Source organism: Balaenoptera musculus, chromosome 3 (assembly GCF_009873245.2).
Source record: "Balaenoptera musculus isolate JJ_BM4_2016_0621 chromosome 3, mBalMus1.pri.v3, whole genome shotgun sequence".
Classification (NCBI taxonomy): domain Eukaryota; kingdom Metazoa; phylum Chordata; class Mammalia; order Artiodactyla; family Balaenopteridae; genus Balaenoptera; species Balaenoptera musculus.
In genome coordinates this window covers 39,356,786-39,382,098 of record NC_045787.1, presented here as the reverse complement: position 1 = coordinate 39,382,098, position 25,313 = coordinate 39,356,786, and the positions used below count along the sequence as shown (strand labels likewise).

General features: G+C 37.3%; 1 protein-coding gene across 1 annotated transcript in view; it reads right to left on the bottom strand.

The window, feature by feature from the left end:
- The window catches only part of ITGA2 (integrin subunit alpha 2), a 106,823-nt gene that overhangs the window by 42,868 nt on the left and 38,642 nt on the right, over positions 1-25,313 (bottom strand). The window contains exons 3-10 of the mRNA XM_036847402.1: positions 15,273-15,382; positions 13,568-13,659; positions 10,309-10,423; positions 10,020-10,147; positions 7,517-7,665; positions 2,813-2,963; positions 2,352-2,517; positions 377-453 (exon numbers count right to left, since the gene is read on the bottom strand). Of these exons, the coding sequence (XP_036703297.1) occupies positions 377-453; positions 2,352-2,517; positions 2,813-2,963; positions 7,517-7,665; positions 10,020-10,147; positions 10,309-10,423; positions 13,568-13,659; positions 15,273-15,382 (988 nt within the window). The remainder of the gene's footprint in view (positions 1-376; positions 454-2,351; positions 2,518-2,812; positions 2,964-7,516; positions 7,666-10,019; positions 10,148-10,308; positions 10,424-13,567; positions 13,660-15,272; positions 15,383-25,313) is intronic.

The window sequence follows — 25,313 nt, the reverse complement described above, 5'->3', positions numbered from 1 at the left end:
AGAATGGACTTCCCTAAGCTAAGAAGATGTCCCATCTCACACTTTTCCTAACTCCTTACTTTTTCAACTATTTTTTTCTGTCTCTGCTCTTAGAAAAAAGATATGCCGGCAACTCAGAATTCGACGACAGTGATGAAAAGAGTGTGTGTTTTTAACAAATTTTTCCGGTAGTTAATTGATATAAAGAAAATTCCTGCAGTGATAATACCTTGAATTAATATAGTGCCTGTTCCCTGGAGCACTCAAAAGCTTTCTTGTATATTATCATTTTTTTCCCATAAAAAAACTGTTCATCACTAGATGGCTGTTTTTCCCACTTTAATATGGGGTTACTGCACCTGGAAGTATTAAGGCAAATGTTATCTGATATACACACATTTTGAGGAGAGTAATCTGCGCTGAATCCCACTTGTGACATTTCCATTTGGAAGTTGTCTCCTCCTTGAACAGTACCTAGGAAACAGTTTCAAAAATCATATCACTGTTAACAGTCTTAAATAAAATTTTCAAACACATGTGCACGTGCACACACACACACACACACACACAGACACACACACACAGTGTTCTGATGTCCACTCAAAAATATAGAGCTGTCAGAATCTGAGAGGGAGGAATCTCTAAGAAAGTGTTCTAACAGATGTAGAAATCCACAATGCTTCTGAGGTAGTGTTTGAAGTTGGCATTAATCTTAATCATACATTAATGTATTTATTGGCATACTTATGAAATTTCTGATATCAGAGAACACTCAGCATAGGGATGAAGTAAGATGAAAACTGACATGATTATCTTTTTAAAAAAAATTATCATTACTTGCTAAGAACCTAACTGAATTTTTAGCTTTTAAATATTTGTAGTAATAAATGCACATATATCTCAGACGCAGTTGGAGGAGCCAGGCAATTGCTCTGTAGTGAAGACTGTGCTGAGAGATATTTGGATTAGGCTTCAGGAACTAGGATTCAAGACTGAGTAGGAATTTTACCAATTGGGAAGTTGGTCCAAGTTCTACATATGTGCTTGCCTCTGACACTAGCACCATAAGACTCAATTAGAACTCATTTTCCATACATGTGGCCAAAGCGCTTACATTTCACTAATCTTTGCAAAAAGGAAGCTAAATTTCTGGACTGCCACATTAATGTAGAGAAGAATAAAAGTTTTTAGATAGACGCTTCCAGTGGATAATCAGGAGATAAAGATCTGACTATAGGGATTAATACTTAATTTACACAATCCCCTTGGATCCAGCTTCTGAAGCAGTACTTGATCATAGTAGGTGCTCAATAAAATATGAGAGTTATTTGGGTTAACCATTAGGAACCAGGATTTGGGTCATGTGGGACTTTTTACCAACTGGGAATTGTGTTCTAGTCCTCCTTATAATGAGCTCTTGAACACATGATATTTCTATAGAGACTAGACCTTCCAAGGCCATAGAAGTAAATTATTGTAGATCTGGTAAGTAAAATGTTTCCTCAAAATCTGAACTATTAAAAATCTTCACTGTATTTTTCTAATTTTAAAAGTATACGTGTTTGTTGCAAACAAATTCAAGAATTTCAGAAATTATGTAACAGTGTAAAAAGGTAAAATTTTTTATGATTACAAAAACTGTTTACAGTATGGAAAGGTTAAACTATTTATGATTATAATAGATATTACTAAGTTGCCACCCCAAAAAGTTATACAGTTTATAATCTTGTAGTGTATGAGCTTTTTTGCTTCCCCATAATCTCTCCAAGATTAAACATTACTAATCTCTGTTATCTTTTAGACACAAAGTAACATTGATTTCATTTATATTTTAAAATAATTATTAAAATTGGGAATATTTTCTTATGTTTATTGGCCATTTGTATTTTATCTTTTATAAACTACTTTTTCATCATTCTTTGTCCATTTTTCTTACTGATGCTATTTAGGAGTTCTCTTTACATAAGGTATATAAGTTAATATTAACAGAACAAGTATGTGGTAATAAAGAATTCTTTTTTTTTAAGGTTTTTGAAGAACATTTTATTTTATTTTTAATTTTTATTGGAGTATAGTTGATTTACAATGTTGTGTTAGTTTCAGGTATAAAGCAAAGTGAGTCAGTTATACAAATACATATATCCACTCTTTTTTAGATTCTTTTCCCATATAGGCCATTACAGAGTATTAAGTAGAGTTCCCTGTGCTATACGGTAAGTCCTTATTAGTTATCTATTTTATATACAGTAGTGTGTATCTGTCAATCCCAATCTCCCAGTTTATCCCTCCCCCCCCTTACAACCTGTTAAACATAAGTTTGTTTTCTTGAAAAAAATTTGAAAGAAAATTCTGGAAAGAAGGAGTTCTTTTACCTTCAATGCTGAAAATTTGTTCTCCTAATGTCCCAGCCTTTTCTAGCAGAGCTGCTTCATCAGAAACATTGAAAAAGTATCTTTCTGTTGGAATACTGGCAATTGCTTTAATTTCTTTTATTAAATTTTTAGTATCAAGGGCATTTCTGTTTAAGTACCCAAGAACCTTGAAAATAGAGGAAGAGGGGAGAAGGCCATTAGTGTTGTACTTCAATTTTCCTATTAGTATTTTCTAGGCTATTTCTGAACACAATAGGCTCTCTGGAGAAGTAAATCAAGTAACACTTCCATATCCTCTTCGTTGACAGGACTGCAAATCAGCAAGAAGCAGAGGTAGAGTAAAAATATACTTTTATATTAAGCTATGAACAGCCAATAAGAAAGTGCAGTCTTCAGAAGTGATGTTATAAAGGAATATTTACCCATCAACTGAAAGACAAGTAAAAAGAAAAGCCACTTACTGCTATGCCAAACCTCAGTATATTGTCATTGTTACATTGATCAATTACGGCTTTCAACATTGAACCATCATGGGATTCACCATCAGTTACAACCACCATGACTTTGGTAGCACCTGGTCGTCCACCAGCAGCTGCTGAATAAGCAGAATCTCTGTGGCAGATAAAATAAAAACTCACTATCAAAAAATAAACTAAACACGTGGACCTCTGGTTAGAAATACAAATATGAAACTGACTTCTTTGAGCATAACCTATTGTGATTTAGAATTTCTCTATCAGTGCTGGTGACTTCTGAACTACATTCTATTCGTAGCTTGTAGAGAAACATATAAAAATATAAATCTTGCTTGGCATTAAAAATAACTTCCATGGTTTCCATGGTGTGTGGGTGTGTGTGTATTTACATCAGGAATCCTTAGAATTACCTTCTGCTAATAAGATTAAACTCATTAAAACTAATCAACAGGGTAAAGATATTCATTCCTGTCATAAATATTACTCATTGGATCTGCATTTATTTTTTTCAACAGTAAATTGTTTTTTAAAAAGTAATAAATATACATGGTAAAAGAAATCCAAAGCATTTGGAAAGGTGTAAAACAAAAATTTCACACCAAGCCGCTATTCCAAAGGTAATCACTATTATCAGTTTATGTTTCCTTCTAGAAAATGTTTCATCTAGAGAAATATATGCAAAAGTTACTCCTTAGACTTCTATAAAAATGGGAACATATTCTATGCAGTTGTTTTTCATTTTGATAGAGACCTTTCCATATCAGCACATATAGAACTCTCCTTTTTGTGTTTGATTTTGATTTTCTGATTTTATTTCTATACAATTTTTAAAGGTTAATTTCCATTTACAGTTATTACAAAATATTGGCTCTATTCCCCGCGTTGTGCATCCTTGAGCCCATCTTACACCCAGTAGTTTGTGCCTCCCAGTCCTCCACCCTTATGTTGCCCCTCCCCCACCACTGGTAACCACTAGTTTAGACTTCTCTTTTTTTAATGGCTGCATAATATTTCATTATTTTGAGGAACCATAGTTTATTTAACCAATTCCCATTATTATGCACTTAGGCTGTTTTGAGTTTTACAAATAATGCTATAATCAATGTCCTTGTGTATCTATCTTGGCATACTTTTTCGAATGTGTCAGTAAGTAAAATCTTAGCAGAGAAATTATTTAGACAAAGTATTTACACATTTCAAATTTTGATAAATAAAATACTAAATTGCTCTTCAAAAATTCCACCAATTTAGGGCTTCCCTGGTGGTGCAGTGGTTAAGAATCCGCCTGCCAATGCAGGGGACACGGGTTCGAGCCCTGGTCTGGGAAGATCCCACATGCCGCGAAGCAACTAAGCCCGTGTGCCACAACTACTAAGCCTGCGCTCTAGAGCCTGTGAGCCACAACTACTGAGCCCACATGCCACAACTACTGAAGCCCATGTGCCTAGAGCCCATGCTCTGCAACAAGAGAAGCCACAACAATCAGAAGCCTGCGCACCGCAACAAAGGGTAGCCCCTGCTCACTGCAACTTGAGAAAGCCCCCACGCAGCAATGAAGACCCAACGCAGCCAAAAGTAAAAAACAAACAAATAAATAAATAAATTTATTTAAAAAAATTCCACCAATTTACACTGCCATCAGTGTACAAGAATGCAATTTTCTCCACCTCCTTTCCATAACAATGAGCATTATTAACTTTTTAATCTGGGATGCTCTTATAAGTGAGAAATAATATATAATTGTTATTTTAATATGTACTTTTTCACTATGAAGGATGATGAGTATTTTTAATATGTTTATTAGCCATTTATACTTCTTCCTTCGTGAACTCTTGATTTTTCTTTATCTTTGCCCATTTTTCTTTGTTTTTCATCACTTTCCTGACAAGTAAGACTTCTGTTAATAAAGAAAATTATCCTTTGTCATATATATTGTAAATAATTGTCAGTTCATTAATCACTTTTTGAATTTTAGTGATATTAATTCTGTACAGAAATTTTATATTTTGATATAATCAAATCCATTAACTTTTGCGTGTGTGTCTTTTATATTTGACATGGTATTTTAAAAGGTCTTATCTCTAAGACTTTTCTCTTTCATCACCCAAGTTTTCTCATAGTCTTTTAATGGTTTCATTTTCTTAGATTTAAATTGGTGGTCCAGCTGAAATTTATTTTGATTCAAGGAGTGAGGCAGGGATTCAGCTTTATTTTGTTTCTAGATGGTTAACAAGTTGTCCAACAACTTTTTTTTCTCTCTGTTGGATTCTCTTGTTGCACATGCTTTCTGGTGTCATCATATAGGTTCACCACCACCACCTACATGATGACAATTTAAAGTCTATATTTGCTTCCATTCATCTCTCCTGTCTTCAAGTTTGTGTATTCAATGCATTGAATATTTTCACCTGAAAGTGTAAGGAGCTCTTTAAATTCAACATATGTAAAACTGAGACTATCATTTTATTTCCTAAAGCTTTTTTTGTATTCTATATAGCAGAATATAGAAATGTGGAAAAATATTTCATATTTCTCAGCCAAAGTTGAATTCTCGTACTCACATCAAATAATTTTTGAGTGAATTATACTCTTTATGACATACAGTAGAGCTCATGTAGGATTATAAGCTTGCTGTGGGTAGAAACCATGCCTCATTTAGTTTTGATTACCTGCAGGGCTTGGAACAGTAAATTGTAAGTGTAGGCACTCAGATAAGATCAATGGAAAATGGCAATATTTACTAAAAGAGTATCGGAATTCTATTTGGTGTTGTAAAGAAACTGATGAAGAAGGAGGAGGAGGAGGAGGAAGAAGAAGAAAAAGAGAAAGAAATAGAAGTAATTAAATTCCAGAAGGTGTGAGAAGTTAGGTGACTCTCCTAACAATGGAAAGAATCCTGTTAGCTTGGGAAACTGTGGTGAGACAGGGATGCTGGGGAGAAAAACAAAGTTTTGAAAAGATCACGAAAGCCATATGAGTCCCATTTTAACAGAAAGTGGCCATTCTCCTTGCGAAGGAAGCTTGCCAGGCCCCCGGGCTCTTTCCAGGGAAAAATGCCACACCCACATTCCCTGGGAAAAATACAGGCCCTCTGCTGTTTCTAACTCCTACGAGGCCATTTTTCTATGTCATCTTAGTCTTCCCCTAAGTCTACTTTACTGGAACAGGAAGGGTACTTTGCATAATGGCAATTGGCCAGCAGCCTCTGAGATGGCTTGGCTCCAAAGGACATCTTAATAGGGACAAAAAAGATTAACCAAACCAATCATATCTTCTCTTGTAGGGCATCTACTTTTGAGATATATAGGGAGCGTGGGCAGTTGATAGAAGCAGCAACTAGAACACAGAATATACTGAAAAAAGAAGGGACAGATAAAATAGGAAATTCAGAAAAAGAAAGGACAGGATGTGGTGACTGACCAGATATGTGACCTAAAGAGGAGCAGGAAGAATAAAGTAAACCATCAAGTTTTTAGTCTGAATGACTAGGGGAAAAGGTGGACACATGAATCAAAATGGCAGAGTCATGAGGAGGGGTAGGGAAAAGAGTAAGGCCAGTTTAGAATGTACTGAATTTGGTTAGTGAGCCAACACTCCAAATAAGGATTTTCAGCATCAGCTGGATGCCTGTGTGAACTGTAGGAGAGAGGTCAGGGCTAATGACAAAGCAATGGGGTAACCCAGGCAGGGCTGATGGCTCATGTGTATACAATGGATACAATGCCTAAAAGAACGGGGGTATAAAAGAGTGGGCTCTGTTTGGTGAAGAAAAAATAGGGAAAGGAGCCAGTGAAGATGCAAACTTGTTGACAAAAAGTTGGCAGGTTTTCTAGAAGTGTGTGGTGTCATGGCAACTGGAGTAGAAATAGCAGTGCGTGCTCATTATTGTCAAATGTTCAGGGAAGCTAAAGAGGATGAGGCTTGAGGCAGGACCATGTTTACCTGATGGCAGAGCCATATGTTTCAAGGATATGGAGAAGGGAGTATAGACACTTCTTTCAAGGAGTTATGGCAGTGGAAGGAAGGAACTCACAACTCGATGAAAAAGGGCAGGAAGTAGGTTTAAGGGAAGGTGAACCTACAGTTCTCATTTCTTTTTTAACACTAGGAGAATATTTAGCATTTTTTGTAAAGGTATCTGATTAAAGCAGAGTGAAGATGAAGGTCAGCAGTGCTGAGAAAATAAGAGACACTGAGCAAAGAATTAGGAGAATGTTATATAGCTGTGAAATTCACACTGCCCCAGCCTGTTATAAGTAGAATGAGCCCTTCAATTCAGTTCAGACTTCTAGGTCATTAACACTTAGGATTCTATGGCCCTTCTAAATTTGCATGAAGTGCTCCACTAGCTCAAGTTGTCTGTGGCCTTGATAAATATTAACAAATAAATGCAGATTGCTCCATTGCCAACTTAAACTAAGGTCTTTTAATTTCACTGTACTTACTTCATGTAAAATCTTTAAAAATTATGTAATATCTTATAAAAGTTCTAGAAATCAGAGATTTAAAAATTTCATTCCGTACTGCCTTCTCAAAGTATTCAAGTAACAGAATGTTCAGACTTTTCTTCTCTACTAGTTCTGATTTAAGTGTAGGTACCACATATTTATTTTTCTTTGTCTTTCCTTTTTATTACTTATGAGCACTTCTATTTTATCAAAATATTGGCCTATTAGCATCATAACTTACCTTGCATATTGAATTGCTTTGAATGTATTTGTGAGGTCTCCACCATACTGGGATGTCTGGGATGTTGCTTTAATCATTTCATCTTTGGTTTTAAAAGTGTTCAGGTTAAACACAACTCTTGGATAATTGGCATATTGAATTAACCCCACCTTCAAGAGAAAAGAAGTTTATTACAGGTTTGTCATTAAGTTATAAATCATTCCTATTTAACCAATATAATAAAAATTGAAAGTACATTTAGACATGGGCTGATAGCTTAAGGGAATCATTTCCAACTTTTTTCTTAAGAATAGTTATTTTTCTTCCAGTGGAATAACTTCCTGGTCAGAGGCCATCAGTGCAGTGCAGCCGTACTTACTGACAAGCAAGATAATGTGCCATTTGTGGACCATTTGGTTCTCAAGAGTAATAGTTGTAGATTTTTAAGCACTGCCATATGGATGAATAGGAGAATTAAGTTCATAACAGGAAGATTCAAATGATATAAATAGATTTTCTAGTTACCAATGGATATAAACATGTAAACAATTATAAGCAGTCATGGATGGAACAGAACATCTCGTCAAGTGAGGATAATCATATAATAAACAAAGAACTATAGTTGAATACAAGGAAAAGTGATGTGCTAATCAATGCGGTCAACATGAATGTTTTTGTTGTGCTGGATTTCCTCTAATCACAGACATTAGAAAGAAAGCTGCTATATGTGCATTTAGGGCAGGAAGTTTCTGGTCTTCAGGGAAAATGCCATTGGAGAGAGTCTTATTCGAGAGGGCCAAGAGGCAGAACAATTTCTGACCAAGATGTTTGGACACATACCCTAATCCTTCAGATCAAGGAGGTCAGACACTTCTGTTAATGTCTTTGTTCTCAGCACTGAGATCACCCTCTGTGCCTAGGATTTGGGGCTTCCAGAATAGGAATGGTGATGAGGGATCAGTGGTAAAAGGGTCTCTGAAATAGAGGTCAGTGTGTAAGGAAGGTGGGAAGGGCAAGGCCTGGATTTCTGAGTTCAATCAGCTACTTTCTCTAGGAAGGCAGTTAACTAGGCACTGGAAAAATGACAAAAAATATATTACTGAACCCTCCTCTTTAGGATAGGATGTAAGATTTGAGAGAGAGGAAAGGATCAAAAATAACTCTAAGGATTTCAAAATCTAAGGTGATAGGAAGAGAATGGTGACCCCCTGACACAGCCCCATAACTTCTATGTGCAAAAGATAAAGGTGGAAGAGAAGATTTAAAGAAATGTGGTATAGTAGGACTTATAGAAAGGTCACATTTAGAACGGATGAGAAGATACTGAGTAAAACCACCTCTAGAGACGAAGAAGATGCATTGGGATTGGAAGATAGAAGAGGAAGGCCAGGAATTCCACACAAGAGACTATTAAATACAATAAGTCACATTATAGGGGAAACCCACTCAGAAACAGAGAATATAAGCAGATACAGATGAAAACTTCTCTTATGAGGGGCCTTAACAGTGATGCTCTCCAGAAACCAGTACTATACCTAGTCTTATTTAACAGAAATTTTATTTTATTTTCTGGTGAAAGCCCACAGTGAAACCTCCAAAGTTTTGACAGACACTAATGTCCTCTTGGTATTGAAAAGCAATGTCAATGGGGAAAATATATAACAATATTTTATAATACTGTATAGGGAAACAGAAAAGCAAATTTCAATATAGATAACTGGAAAGCATTTTAGAAAAGTGGTCCAACAATTGTTGGGCCCTGGAGCATCAGATGCAACCCAGGAACTAGTAACTCTGTGAATTGATTCCTGTTGATATTGGATCAATGTGCTGCTACAACCAGGATGGCCCACGAAATAGCAGATTCAACAAGAAAGAAAGAAAAAAAAAAAACCCCGAAACTTTAAAAATTCTATTCAGCATTATAAAAGCATGACGTTTCTGCTCCTGAGTTTTGCTTGCCTACCTCAGGAAGACAGAAAACCAAATTAAAGACTCTTTAAAACATAAAAAGTTATACAAAAGTATTGAAAAGACTTGTCCTACGTGAAAAATGGAAGGCTAGACTAGAATATGACAAAAGACTATAAAATAATAAATGGTAGAATTATGCTATGAACTTACTTATAAAAATTCAAAGATAATTTTTTCACCAGTAAAGAGTAAGTGAAAGAAAGTCATCATTAGTCCAAGCGTGTGTAAAAAAATACATATTGGATTTCTAAATGTATTGATTAGTTCATGAGTTAGTGGAGGAAAAAATAAGCAACTAAAGAGGATTAAGATGCTATACACATATCTGATGCCTGAATCAGGAATAGAAACCCAAGCTTAAAGACTAGCATTAGGGGAAGTCAGAGATAGAATAACTCAGTGTAGCACAAATTTCAATTAACTTTCAAGATTACCATTAAATGCCTTTAATATGGGGATTTGACAAATGCAAAGATAAAGACCTCATCTCTAATAATATTTTCTCAGAACGAAAGCCGTGGGTTAATGTATATATAATGGATGTCCATACCTGTGTCTTTGTGGGGCCTATATCCAGGCCTTGCACAAATTTTTCCAAAAAGTTCTTTACTGCATCCCAGGGATAAATACTGTTTGATTCATCACATACAACCACAACATCTATGAGGGATGGGCAGGCTACACAGGAAACGATGAAAGAAACATATATCCATAGGTAAGGCAAAATCACATCCACACACAGGTGAGACAAAGTAAAAAAGGATGGCACTTGTTGATACAATTTTTCCCCTCCTTTAATGTAAGGCATTGCTCAGACCCTCTGCACAGTCATAACTTACTCTGAACTGCAGGTGAAAAGCTGGTCAGGAGCTGAAAATTGGGACTGACATCAGAGCATAACCCGGTTGTGTAAAACTGACTTCCACACTGCTGTGCCCACAGGGGACCACAGGTCTTAAAAGAAATGAAAACAGTGACAAAACACATGGAAAATGTTAACCCTCCACCTCGCCATTTGTGAAACTCAGGACTATTTCTATTCTCTTATAAGACTCTAGGAATCGTCAACTCTTGGAACTAACGAGTCAACAGTGCCTTTGAGAGAAAGTGCACTGGAGCCCACAGAAGGGGGGGAGAGGGTGGCAGATGTGCTGTGCCCGGTGGCAGGCGTCTTGGGGACCGGGGCACTGGGACTTTCAGTGTAGGGAGGAGCCCATCAGGTCACCCACCAAGCTCGACAAGAGGGGTGCTGTCCTTCCAGAGAACACCCAGGAGAAAAATGCGTGCAAAGTTCATTTTCTGTCTCTCAGATACCTGGGTCTCAGCTGCTTCATCTGTAAAATGAAGATGATCAGACCTCCTAACTTAAGGCTGCTGTGAAGACGGAATGAGTCTATAGCTATAAAACACTTAGAACAGTGCTGGGTAAATAGCAAGGGATATATAATTGTTAGCCAGCATCATTATCATTGTTATTCCTTGAACATAGGTCTCCTCCTGTCCCTTCCATTTATACTATTCAGTGGAAACCATAAGTCCTCATGTCCCCATGGGCCAGGCAGGCAGCCTGGAAGAGAGCTCCAGCCAGGTGCAGACACCATGGTGAATGAAGAGCCCACGCTTTCTGTGCAGGGCAGACCACTGTGGCTCCTGCCCGCGGGCTGGTGTGAAACAGGCCCTGTGTGGCCAGACCTCCCAAATTCTCAAGGAGAGTCAAAGAGAGAATTTTGTGTGAAAATTTATAGTTAACAAAAACCTGAAACACTCTACATGCTACACAAACACACAGGAGGTTCATGAACTGCCAGTTTTTAACTTTGTCGTTATCAAAGTATTTCTTTGAGGACTTCAGAACCCCATACTTCTGGCCCCTAGAACCTTCAGTTATCAAAGCTGGCGTTTGTCTTCTTGAGCACATCATACTCCAACTATTAATACCTCCACTGACCTGACCCCAAAACTCTCCCTTTCAGCAGCCCTTGAATGCCAAGAACTCCTGAATAAATCATGATTAAATCACGTGGGAAACATTAGATTCAATAATATTCAAATCGTTAGATGTGAAAGGAGAAAAAATGGGGAGGAGAAGTCTAGTGATGATCTTAAAAAAAATCTACATAGTTTAACCTTATGTAAAGCTGTGGACCAATTATTAAAACTTAACTGAAAAGTGTGGACTTGCAAAAAGTGATTGGAAGAATGAAAGGGAACTTATTTGACCCACTTTAATTGTTGGTAGCTCAAAGGAGAAGCAGCTGTGGTCATATTTCATGCTCAATGAACAAGGCATAGTTTTTCCCTTATAAAACTGGTTCATTTTGCCAATTAGTTAGGGGGACATCACTATTGATGCCTTGGGTTAGTATACCGAATAAGATACCAACTACTGATTCCTATATCCCCACCCCCAAAAGTTGGTTTACCTTAATCACCCTTGAAAATACTAACTCATGAAGTATTAAAAAAGATTTTTTTGTTTTAAAAGCAATGGAAAACAGCATTAAGGAGTTGAAATTAGAATATGCCAATTGTTAATGCCAGAACAACATTCCTGCTTTAAGCCCGGAACTTAAGAAGTTTCAAACAAAAAAAAAATGTGATGATTGTCAGTCTTTTCCACAGAATTCTTAAGAGTATCTTAAGATTTTGACCTTTTAGGTATGGAAAGAAGACTTTGGCTTTTTTCTTTTTCCTTTTTTTTTTTTTTTCCCTCTTTCCCTCCCTCTCTCCTTCTTTCTACTCGCTACATTGACTGTTAATCTCTCAAATTCTCTTGCAATTTTATTTTATAAATAAGATTTACAAAATGTTTTATTTTTCATATAAAAATCTATAAAGTTACAGATTAAAAATCTGAAGTTACAGATTAAAACCTGAAGTTACAGACTAAAAACTTTGAAACACATTCTGTAATCCCTGTATCTCAATATGTTTTTCTTTCTTAATTCAACTTGAAAAAAAAACAAACAAAAAAGACAAAAGCAACCTTATGATAAAGACTTCAGAAGATCATAAACCAGGAAGATTCACTGCAATATTCATTTATGCATTGATCTAACATATATTATAAGCAACACTTAATTCAGTTAGTGGTACCAAGGTCTCTCTAATATCTCTCAGTAAAAATAGAATGATATTGTTCCAAATTGATTACATTTTTAGAGTAATCTGGTTATACACCCAGGCTTTTAAGTTAGCATATCAATGTAGCATGTCATAACTAATGTAAAGTTAAAGTAAGCTTTCTAAGACTATTTTAACAGGGCTATACAACTAGGTTACACCTACATGGAGTGGCAGAAGTGTCAAATGAGACTGGGGTTTTGTTTGCCTTTAAACTCTTTTTTTTTTTTTTTTTTGGTGTGTGATGGTTTTCATTTTTTTACAGTCACATCTTTTCAACAATTTTCTATGTTATTTTTTTGTTAGTCCCAAGCCCAGAAATTATTCTCTCTTTCAGAAAACTTCCATTTTCTTCTGGTTTTTTATATTAACTTTTTAATTCACTCAGAAGTATATTTGGATATGCAAGTTATTCACCAATTAATTGTCCCCAGACCTCTTGTTAAATAAGGCATTCTGTTTTACTGATTTGTGGTGGTCTTTTCACAGCTTTCTAGAAACTAAATGAGAGTACACATTAACATGAAATAAGATGAGATCAAGCCATGCCTTAAATAATATCAGATTGGTCAATGATTATCAGAAATGATTAAAAACAAAAGTACTTTGTAGCTTTGAAACCTACTTTCTGAATTTGCAGTACCTATCCTGAATGTTCCTACAGGAAGGAGAAATGAGAGCTAGAGTTCTGCTGTTATCAACAAATACAAAGCACATTTTCTAAGGGTAAAGAATCGGTGTTCCTTCTGATCCCTTTTTCCAGAACATTCTGCGGCAATGGTTTTACTAAATATCTTAAGACGTCTACATATCAACACATTGTCCTTTCATGTTGGCTCTCCATCTAGCATGTCTTATCCAAAATCAAGCTCAAACATTTAAACCTCAAGATTTGGTTTGCTAGGAGGGATGGTGAGAAGACACTGACTTCATACTTTCTTGAAAGGAATAAGGATTTGAAAAGTAAACACTCACAAGAAATCCTCCTGTTCCCACATTCCTTGTCAGTGTCAAGCCAAGGCTCATGTTGGTTTTCATCTCAGTAACATTGGAAATGCTCGTGGAAGCTTTCAAAGGGGAGAAGATTTTTAAGAGTGGTTAAATCATCATTTATTTAAAGCCATTTTTTTTTCAATGTACGCTCAGGTTTACATGTAGCATTGAATTTAGTGCTTGTGTTATATAATGAGGTGTATGCAAATGAGATGCCTTCAGTGATCTGGCAGCTCATTTAAATATGTGATCACATCTGCAGAATGTGATCCTAGGGGGTGGAGTCTGCAAAGGTCATGGTGGCTCCGGCTAAAGCTTTATTCTGGATCGGAAAAAAATATCCTTAAAGTGTTATCGAAGAATGCCGTATGGTAGAATCTGGCTCAAAGCAATAGTGAATGAACTTTAAAAGGAAATCATGACACTAGCATGTAGAATAATAGATAAATCTCTCCAACCTTCTCTCTCCCACTCAAATAGGGCATCATCTGCTGTATCCATTCTTGAGCTACTGAACATTGAAATTCTTCTCAATAATATCATTATTTTCTCATATCCTCTAATCTCTGCCAAGGTGTATACATATATATACACATACAGGTATACATATACATAAAATTACGCTGTTTATGTATATGTGTATACACATAAATTATGCTAAGTCATCTGCTCATATGTATATATACATATGCATAAAATTTCTAAAATAATAAAAAAATATATATTAGGGGTGAGTATCCAAAAGTTTTATTATATAGTTTATCCCCCATTTCCCAGGATACCTGTTTTAAAACTTCACCCTTCTTCTCAAGCCTCCAAACTCAACCCAGATCCCATCAATCTCTACTGCAAAGAAGATAATCACACTTGAAGGATAATCTCAACTTCTCTCATCTTTACCTAAAGGTCCTTCTAGAATTCTGACTTCTCTCTTTCCTTTGTGTTTCAGAGAAGAGAGCATTCTTCCTAAGACTCATTTTCCCAGGTACCAGAGGCATTAATTCCATCCAGTTAACTTTATTCTTGACCAGTAGTCACTCCCTTTTTATTGCCTCCTTCCACTCTCCCTACAAATAGGATCATCTCTTTTTTATTAGAAAAATTGTCTCTTAACCCTGCTACCTTATCAAACTATTTTCCCAATTCTCCTTCACTACTTAACTTCTGGAAACGGAGGTCTACTTTTGTGGATAATTAAAACAGCAATTCCAAACAATTACAAAGAATTCCAAATTGTGAATGTTTTTTTAGTAGAATGAAATCATTTAGACATGACCAGAAATACAGAGTGTTCCTCAGCACCCCCAAAATCAGCCCTAGTACTGATGTTTCTATACTTAATGGTTTGTTTTGAGGAGGGAGAGAAGTATGGATAGTCTCAGATTTCTATAAGTAACCAGCAAAATAATCCTACATGTCGGTGGAAACTGGTCCACAGTCTGGGGGTAGATGGCCCAGGAGGCAGCACGTTTCCCATGCATCCATCTTACTTAATCAGGTCATCAAACTGTGTTGGAAATTTGAATACAGTTGGGCCCCATATGACTACAGAGATAAAGGCAACAAAAGCTGTCTATATTCCTTAAAGACAAAACTATGATTGGTTTTGTTGTTATTTTTCAACTGGGTATATAACAAATGAGATTTTGTTACGTGTAAAAAAATCACATTGCTAATTATAACTTACTTTGCAAATTCAGTTTTTCACATGTAGTGGTGGATAGATCAACAGGACATTTATACACATCTCCCATTCGGTTCTCAGGAAAGCCACTCCATGGTGAACCAACCAGTAACCTAGAAATAGGGATTTTATTTCCCATTAGACATAAAATGTTAGCTATAGTTTCTTAAAGACAAAGCTGACCACAAAACAGTAAAAAAAAACAAATTTAATTTCAATTTTTAATAAGTGAACAGTTTCTATTTGCTCAGCTATAATTTGTTCTCCTTCTTTTCGTCTTAGCTGATCAAGATCCTTGATGAACATCTACAGTACAGCTGTCTTGCCACACACCTGGGAGGTCTCTCTAAAGCAGTTCTGTCCAACAGAAATATAATGCAAGCCACAAATGTGGGCACATATGTAATTTTAAGTTTTCTAGTGGCCACATTAATAAAACAAAAAAGCAACAGGTGAAATTAACTTAAATAATATATTTTATTTAACTCAATATATCCGCGCTAGCATGCAATCAGTATTAAAATTATTAATGACTTATTTGACATCCTTTTTTCCATACTAAGTGTTTGGAATTCAGTGTGTATATTTTGAGCACATATCAATGTGGACAAGTAATATTTCAAGTGTTCAGTAGCCATGGGTGGCCAGTGGCTCTTTGGTCAGCATAGCTCTAAAGAATGAAATGATATTAAAAGTTAAAGTGAAAACTAACATTTGTCTAGTGCTTTCTATGCCCTAAGCACTTTTATATGTTATTTAGGCAGCAGATGAGCTATCTAAGTGGCTTTATGCTTATTGTCTATATAAGGGAATCCTCAGCAAAAATACAGAGCGAGTGTACCGTGGGGCTCTCCTTATGTGTATCATGTTTATAGCCGAAATACAGAACACTGAGGTCAGAGATGGGTGCTAACATCTTCCCTTTGGTTAGTTCACTTCCTACAGAGTTTTTCTAGTAAGAGACTCATTTCCCTGTAGAACCTCTCACTCGACATTTCTGGCCACAGAAGAATGGACAGAAAGAGTCCATGTAACAGCCTGATCTTTAGAAAATCCTGTAGGTTAATTACTCAGCAGCATCCAGTGACTAAGGAAGCATGTTTGACTCAACATTTTTTCCTTGTCAAAGTTGGGAAGGATTAGATTATTGATCTATGAAACTTAAATTATTTCATGAGACTTCTGTCTAAATATTTTAACATTATTGATTTAAAAACATGTGGCCAATTAAGTGCTACAGTGGATAAAAAAGTCAAAGGTACATTTCTGTCTACTAACTTAGTAAAACTGTTTAAAATACATAACAAGTATAATAATAATCATACAAATGAGTGGAAAGATATGAATAAGTTCCCCTTCCTGAAAAAAAGTAAAATGGTCTAAGGAAGCAAAAATGGACATCAAAGGATGAGGCTGGTAGTCAGCATTCTTAACAGAGGGAATATCACGAACAATCACAGAAAGAGGAAAATACAAATTATTTTGAAAGAGAGTTAATGATTCAGTAATAGTCTTCTCCCCTTATTCATCTTATACAATTATTTTCATACTAATATTTTGTAGAGCATTCTAGAACACTTTATTTTTTGAATATTCGTTTTATTTATTTATTTTCTTTATTTTTTTGGCTGTGTCAGTTCTTAGTTCTGGCACACGAGATCTTTGCTGAGGGATGCAGGATCTTTCGTTACAGTGCGTGGGCTCTTCATTGCAGTGCACGGGCTTCTCTCTAGTTGTGTCGTGCGGGTTTTCTCTCTCTAGTTGTGGCGCGCAGGCTCCAGAGTGCATGGGCTCTGTGGTTTGCGGCACGCAGGCTCTCTTGTTGAGGTACACAAGCTCAGTAGTTGTGGCGCAAGGGCTTAGTTGCCCGGCTGCATATGGGATCTTAGTTCCCCAACCAGGGACTGAACGTGCGTCCCCTGCATTGGAATGCAGATTCTTTACCACTGGACCACCAGGGAAGTTCCTAGAATACTTTAAAACAGCTAACTTTGATTAAGGTTAGAGTTGAAAGTTTTTGTCTTCTGAGTAGATACTTTACCTAATTTACCTGTTAAAATATTGCCTATAGAAATCATCAACAAAACAAAAAGACAACCTACTGAATGGGAGAAAATATTTGCAAATTGTAAGACTGATAAGGGGTTAATATACACAGTATATAAACAGCTCATACAACTCAACATCAAAGAAAAAAAACAATCAAAAAAAAAAAAGGGGGAGGGAGGAACTTCAAGATGGCGGAGGAGTAAGACGTGGAGATCACCTTCCTCCCCATAAATACAACAAAAATACACCTACATGTGGAACAACTTCTACAGAACACCTACTGAATGCTTGCAGAAGACCTCAGACTTCCCAAAAGGCAAGAAACTTCCCACGTACCTGGGTAGGGCAAAAGAAAAAAGAAAAAACAGAGACAAAAGAGTAGGGACAGACCTGCACCTCTGGGAGGGAGCTGTGAAGGAGGAAAGGTTTCCACACACTAGGGAGCCCCTTCACTAGTGGGGATGGAGGGTGGGCAGGGGGGGAAGATTCGGAGTCATGGAGGAGAGTGCAGCAACAGGGGTGCAGAGGGCAAAGCAGAGAGATTCCCACACAGAGGATCAGTGCTGACCAGCACTCACCAGCTTGAGAGGCTTGTCTGCTCACCCACCCAGGCAGGTGGGGGCTGGGAGCTGAGGCTCGGGCTTCAGAGGTCAGATCCCAGGGACAGGACTGGGGGTGGCTGCATGAACACAGCCTGAAGGGGGCTAGTGCACCACAGCTAGCCGGGAGGGAGTCTGGGAAAAAGTCTGGACTTGCCTAAGAGGCAAGAGACCACTGTTTCAGGGTGTGCAAGGAGAGGGGATTCAGAGCACTGCCTAAACGAGCTCCAGAGACAGGCATGAGCCGCGGCTATCAGCGTGGACACCAGAGACGGGCATGAAACACTAACACTGCTGCTGCAGCCACCAAGAAGCCTATGTGCAAGCACGGGTCACTATCCACACCTCCCGTCCTGGGAGCCTGTGCAGCCCTCGATTGCCAGGGTCCCATGGTCCATGGACAACTTCCCTGGGAGAACACACAGCGTGCCTCAGGCTGTTGCAATGTCTCACAGGCCTCTGCCACTGCAGGCTCACCCCGCATTCCAGTATAACTACCGTACCCCTCCCTTCCCCCGGCCTGAGTGAGCCAGAGCCCTGGAATCATCGCTCCTTTAACACCCTCCTGTCTGGGTGAAGAACAGATGCCAAAGGGTGACCTACCTGCAGAGGCAGGGGCAAATCCAAAGCTGAACCCCAGGAGCTGTGCGAACAAAGAAGAGAAAGGGAGATCTCTCCATGCAGCCTCAGGAGCAGCAGATTAAATCTCCACAATCAACTTGATGTACCCTGCATCTGTGGAATACCTGAATAGACAACGAATCATCCCCAAACTGAGGCGGTGGACTTTGGGAGCAACTGTAGACTTGGGGTTTGCTTTCTGTGTCTAATTTGTTTCTACTTTTATGTTTATCTTAGTTTAGTATTTAGAGCGTATTATCATTGGTAGATTTGTTTATTGATTGGTTTGCTCTCTTCCTCTTTTTACATATATATGTATATATATTTTTCTTTTTCTCTTTTTGTGATTCTGTATGTGTATGCTTCCTTGTGTGATTTTGTCTGTATAGGTTTGCTTTTACCATCTGTCCTAGGGTTCTTTCTGGTTTTTTTTAGTATAGTTTTTAGTGCTTGTTATCATTGGTGGATTTGTTTGTTGGTTTGGTTGCTCTCTTCTTTTTTTTTTTTTTTAACTTTTTATTTATTTATTTTAATAATTTTTTTATTTTTTATTTTAATAACTTTATTTTTATTTTTTCTTTCTTTCTTTTTAATTTCTTTTCTCCCTTTTCTTCTGAGCCATGTGGCTGACAGGGTCTTGGTGCTCCAGCCAGGTGTCAGGCCTGAGCCTCTGAGGTGGGAGAGCCAAGTTCAGGACATTGGTCCACCAGAGACCTCCTGGACCCTCATAACATCAATCGGTGAGAGCTCTCCCAGAGATCTCCATCTCAACGCTAAGACCCAGCTCCACTCAACAATCAGTAAGCTCCAGTGCTGGACACCCCATGCTAAACAACTAGCAAGACAGGAACACAACACCACCCATTAGCAGAGAGGTTGCCTAAAATCATAATAAGGTCACAGACACCCCAAAACACACCACTGGACGTGGTCCTGCCCACCAGAAAGACAAGATCCAGACTCACCCATCAGAACACAGGCACCAGGCCCCACCACACAGCCTACACACCCCACTGAACCAAACTTACCCACTGGGGGCAGACACCAAAAACAATGGGAACTATGAACCTGTAGCCTGTTAAAAGGAGACCCCAAACACAGTAAGTTAAGCAAACTGAGAAGACAGAGAAATACATAGCAGATGAAGGAGCAAGGTAAAAACCCACCAGACCAAACAAATGAAGAGGAAATATGCAGTCTACCTGAAAAAGAACTCAGAGTAATGATAGTAAAGATGATCCAAAATCTTGGAAATAGAATGGAGAAAATACAAGAAACATTTTAACAGGGACCTAGAAGAACTAAAGAGCAAACAAAAAATGATAAACAACAAAATAAATGAAATTAAAAATTCTCTAGAAGGAATCAATAGCAGAGTAACTGAGGCAGAAGACTGGATAAGTGACCTGGATGCTAAAATAGTGGAAATAACTACTGCAGAACAGAATAAAGAAAAAGAATGAAAAGAATTTAGGACAGTCTCAGAGACAACTGGGACAACATTAAATGCACCAACATTCGAATTATAGGGGTCCCAGAAGATGAACTGAAAAAGAAAAGGACTGAGAAAATATTTGAAGAGCTTATAGTTGAAAAGTTCCCTAATATGGGAAAGGAAATAGTCACTCAAGTCCAGGAAGTGCAGAGTCCCATACAGGATAAATCCAAGGAGAAACATGCCAAGACACATATTAATCAAACTATCAAAAATTAAATACAAAGAAAAAATATTAAAAGCAGCAAGGGAAAAGCAACAATTAACATACAAGGGATTCCCCCAAAGGTTAACAGCTGATCTTTCAGCAGAAACTCTGCAAGCCAGAAGGGAGTGGCAGGACATATTTAAAGTGATGAAAGGGAAAAACTTACAACCAAGATTACTCTACCTGGCAAGGATCTCATTCAGATTTGATGGAGAAATTAAAACTTTTACAGACAAGCAAAAGCTAAGAGAATTCAGCACCATCAAACCAGCTTTACAACAAATGCTAAAGGAACTTCTCTAGGCAGGAAACACAAGAGAAGGAAAAGACCTATAAAAACAAACCCAAAACAATTAAGAAAATGGTAATAGAAACATACATATCGATAATTACCTTAAATGTAAATGTTTTAAATGCTCCACCCAAAAGACACAGACTGGCTGAATGGACACAAAAACAAGACCCGTATATATGCTGTCTACAAGAGACCCACTTCAGACCTAGGGACACATACAGACTGAAAGTGAGGGGATGAAAAAAGATATTGCATGCAAATGGAAATCAAAAGAAAGCTGGAGTAGCAATTCTCATATCAGATAAAATAGACTTTAAAATAAAGACAATTATGAGAAACAAAGAAGGAAACTACATAATGATCAAGGGATCAATCCAGGAAGAAGATATAACAATTGTAAATATATATGCACCCAACATAGGAGCACCTCAATACATAAGGCAAATGCTAACAGCCATAAAAGGGGAAATCGACAGTAACACAATAATATTAGGGGACTTTAACACCCCACTTTCACCAATGGACAGATCATCCAAGATGAAATTAAATAAGGAAACACAAGCTTTAAATGACACATTAAACAAGATGGAATTAATTGATATTTATAGGACATTCCATCCAAAAACAACAGAATACACTTTCTTCTCAAATGCTCATGGAACATTCTCCAGGATAGACCATATCTTGGGTCACAAATCAAGCACTGGTAAATTTAAGAAAATTGAAAACATATTAAGTATCTTTTCTGACCACAACACCATAAGACTAGATATCAATTACAGGAAAAAAACTGTAAAAATACAAACACATTGTGGCTAAACCACACACTACTAAATAACCAAGAGGTCACTGAGGAAATCAAAAAATATCTAGAAACAAATGACAATGAAAACACGACGACCCAAAACCTATGGGATGCAGCAAAAGCAGTTCTAAGAGGGAAGTATATAGCAATACAATCCAACCTCAAGAAACAAAAAAATCTCAAATAAACAACCTAAACTTACACCTAAAACAATTAGAGAAAGAAGAACAAAAAAACCCCAAAGTTAGCACAAGGAAAGAAGTCATAAAGATCAGATCAGAAATAAATGAAAACGAAATGAACGAAATGATAGCAAAGATCAATAAAACTAAAAGGTGGTTCTTTGAGAAGATAAACAAAATTGATAAACCATTAGCCAGACTCACCAAGAAAAAAAGGGAAAAGACTCAAATCAACAGAATTAGAAATGAATAAGGAGAAGTAACAACTGAAAATGCAGAAATACAAAGGATCATGAGAGATTACTACAAGCAACTATATGCCAATAAAATGGACAACCTGGAAGAAATGGACAAATTCTTAGAAAAGCACAACCTTCCGAGACTGAGCCAGGAAGAAAGAGAAAATATAAACAGACCAATCACAAGCACTGAAATTGAGACTATGATAAAATCTTCCAGCAAACAAAAGCCCAGGACCAGATGGCTTCACAGGCCAATTTTATCAAACATTTAGAGAAGAGCTAACACCTATCCTTCTCAAACTCTTCCAAAATAGAGCAGAGCGAGGAACACTCCCAAACTCATTCTACGAGGCCACCATCACCCTGATATGAAAACCAGACAAAGATGTCACAAAAAAGACAACTACAGGCCCACAGCACTGATGAACACAGATGCAAAAATCCTCAACAAAATACTAGCAAACAGAATCCAACAGCACATTAAAAGGATCATACACCATGATCAAGTGGGGTTTATCCCAGGAATGCAAGACTTCTTCAATATATGCAAATCAATCAATGTGATACACCATATTAACAAATTGAAGAATAAACACCATATGATCATCTCAATAGATGCAGAAAAAGCTTTTGACAAAATTCAACACCCATTTATGATGAAAACCCACCAGAAAATAGGCATAGAGGGAACTTAGCTCAACATAATAAAGGCCACATATGACAAACCCACAGCCAACATCGTTCTCAGTGGTGAAAAACTGAAACCATTTCCACTAAGACCAGGAACAAGACAAGGTTGCCCACTCTCGCCACTACTATTCAACATAGTTTTGGAAGTCCTAGCAATGGTAATCAGGGAAGAAAAAGAAATTAAAGGAATCCAAATCAGAAAAGAAGAAGTAAAACTGTCACTCTTTGTTTGCAGATGACATGATACTATACACAGAGAATCCTAAAGATGTTACCAGAAAACTACCAGATCTAATCAATGAATTTGGTAAAGTAGCAGGATACAAAATTAATGTACAGAAATCTCTTGCATTCCTACACACTAATGATGAAAAATCTGAAAGAGAAATTAAGGAAACACTCCCATTTACCACTGCAACAAAAAGAATAAAATACCTAGGAATAAACCTACCTAGGTAGACCTGTATGCAGAAGACTATAAGACACTGATGAAAGAAACTAAAGACGATACAGATGGAGAGATATACCATATTCTTGGATTGGAAGAATCAATATTGTGAAAGTGACTATACTATAGGATTCAGTGCAATCCCTATCAAACTACCAATGGCATTTTTCACAGAACTAGAACAAAAAATTGCACAATTTGCATGGAAACACAAAAGATCCCGAATAGCCAAAGCAATTTTTTTTTAAACATCTTTATTGAAGTATAATTGCCTTACAATGGTGTGTTAGCTTCTGCTTAATAAAAAAGTGAATCAGTTATACATATACAATATGTTCCCATATCTCTTCCCTCTTGCATCTCCCTCCCTCCCACCCTCCCCATCCCACCCCTCTACGTGGTCACAAAGCACTGAGCTGATCTCCCTGTGCTATGCGGCTGCTTCCCACTAGCTATCTATTTTACATTTGGTAGTGTATATATGTCCATGACACTCTCTCACCCTGTCACATCTCACCCCAGCCCCTCCCCATATCCTCAAGTCCATTCTCTAGTAGGTCTGTGTCTTTATTCCTGTCTTGCCACTAGGCTCTTCATGGCCTTTTTTTTTTTTTTTCCTTAGATTCCGTATATATGTGTTAGCATACTGTATTTGTTTTTCTCTTTCTGACTTACTTCACTCTGTATGACAGACTCTAACTCCATCCACCTCATTACAAATACCTCCATTTCATTTCTTTTCATGGCTGAGTAATATTCCATTGTATATATGTGCCACATCTTCTTTATCCATTCATCTGTCGATGGACACTTAGGTTGCTTCCATGTCCTGGCTATTGTAAATAAAGCTGCAATGAACATTTTGGTACATGACTCTTTTTGAACTATGGTTTTCTCAGGGTATATGCCCAGTAGTGGGATTGCTGGGTCGTATGGTAGTTCTATTTTTAGTTTTTTAAGGAACCTCCATACTGTTCTCCATACTGGCTGTATCAATTTACATTTCCACCAACAGTGCAAGAAGCTTCCCTTTCCTCCACACCCTCTCCAGAATTTATTGTTTCTAGATTTTTTGATGACGGCCATTCTGACCAGTGTGAGATGATATCTCATTGTAGTTTTGATTTGCATTTCTCTAATGATTAATGATGTTGAGCATTCTTTGTTTGTGTCTGTTGGCCATCTGTATATCTTCTTTGGAGAAATGTCTATTTAGGTCTTCTGCCCATTTTTGGATTGGGTTGTTCGTTTTTTTGTTATTGAGCTGCATGAGCTGCTTGTAAATCTTGGAGATTAATCCTTTGTCAGTTGCTTCATTTGCAAATATTTTCTCCCATTCTGATGGTTGTCTTTTGGTCTTGTTTATGGTTTCCTTTGCTGTGCAAAAGCTTTTAAGTTTCATTAGGTCCCATTTGTTTATTTGTGTTCTTATTTCCATTTCTCTGGGAGCTGGGTCAAAAAGAATCTTGCTGTGATGTATGTCATAGAGTGTTCTGCCTATGTTTTCCTCTAAGAGTTTGATAGTGTCTGGCCTTACACTTAGGTCTTTAATCCATTTTGAGTTTATTTTTGTGCATGGTGTCAGGGAGTGTTCTAATTTCATAATTTTACATGTATCTATCCAACTTTCCCAGCACCACTTATTGAAGAGGCTGTCTTTTCTCCACTGTATATGCTTGCCTCCTTTATCAAAGATAAGGTGACCATATGTGCGTGGGTTTATCTCTGGGCTTTCTATCCTGTTCCATTGATCTATATTTCTGTTTTTGTGCCAGTACCAAACTGTCTTGATTACTGTAGCTTTGTAATATAGTCTGAAGTCAGGGAGCCTGATTCCTCCAGCTCCATTTTTCGTTCTCAAGATTGCTTTGGCTATTCGGGGTCTTTTGTGTTTCCATACAGATTGTGAAATTTTTTGTTCTAGTTCTGTGAAAAATGCCAGTGGTAGTTTGATAGGGATTGCACTGAATCTGTAGATTGCAAAGCAATCTTGAGAAAGAAAAATGGAGCTCGAGGAATCAGGCTCCCAGACTTCAGACTATAATACAAAGCTACAGTAATCAAGACAGTATGGTACTGGCACAAAAACAGAAATATAGATCAATGGAACAGGATAGAAAGCCCAGAGATAAACCCATGCACATATGGTCACCTTATCTTTGACAAAGGAGGCAAGGATATACAATGGAGAAAAGAAAGCCTCTTCAATGAGTGGTGCTGGGAGAACAGGACAGCTACATGTAAAAGAATGAAATTAGAATACTCCCTAACACCATACACAAAAATAAACTCAAAATGGATTAGAGACCTAAATGTAAGACACTATAAAACTCTTAGAGGAAAACGTAGGCAGAACACTGTATGACGTAAATCACATCAAGATCCTTTTTGACCCACCTCCTGGAGAAAT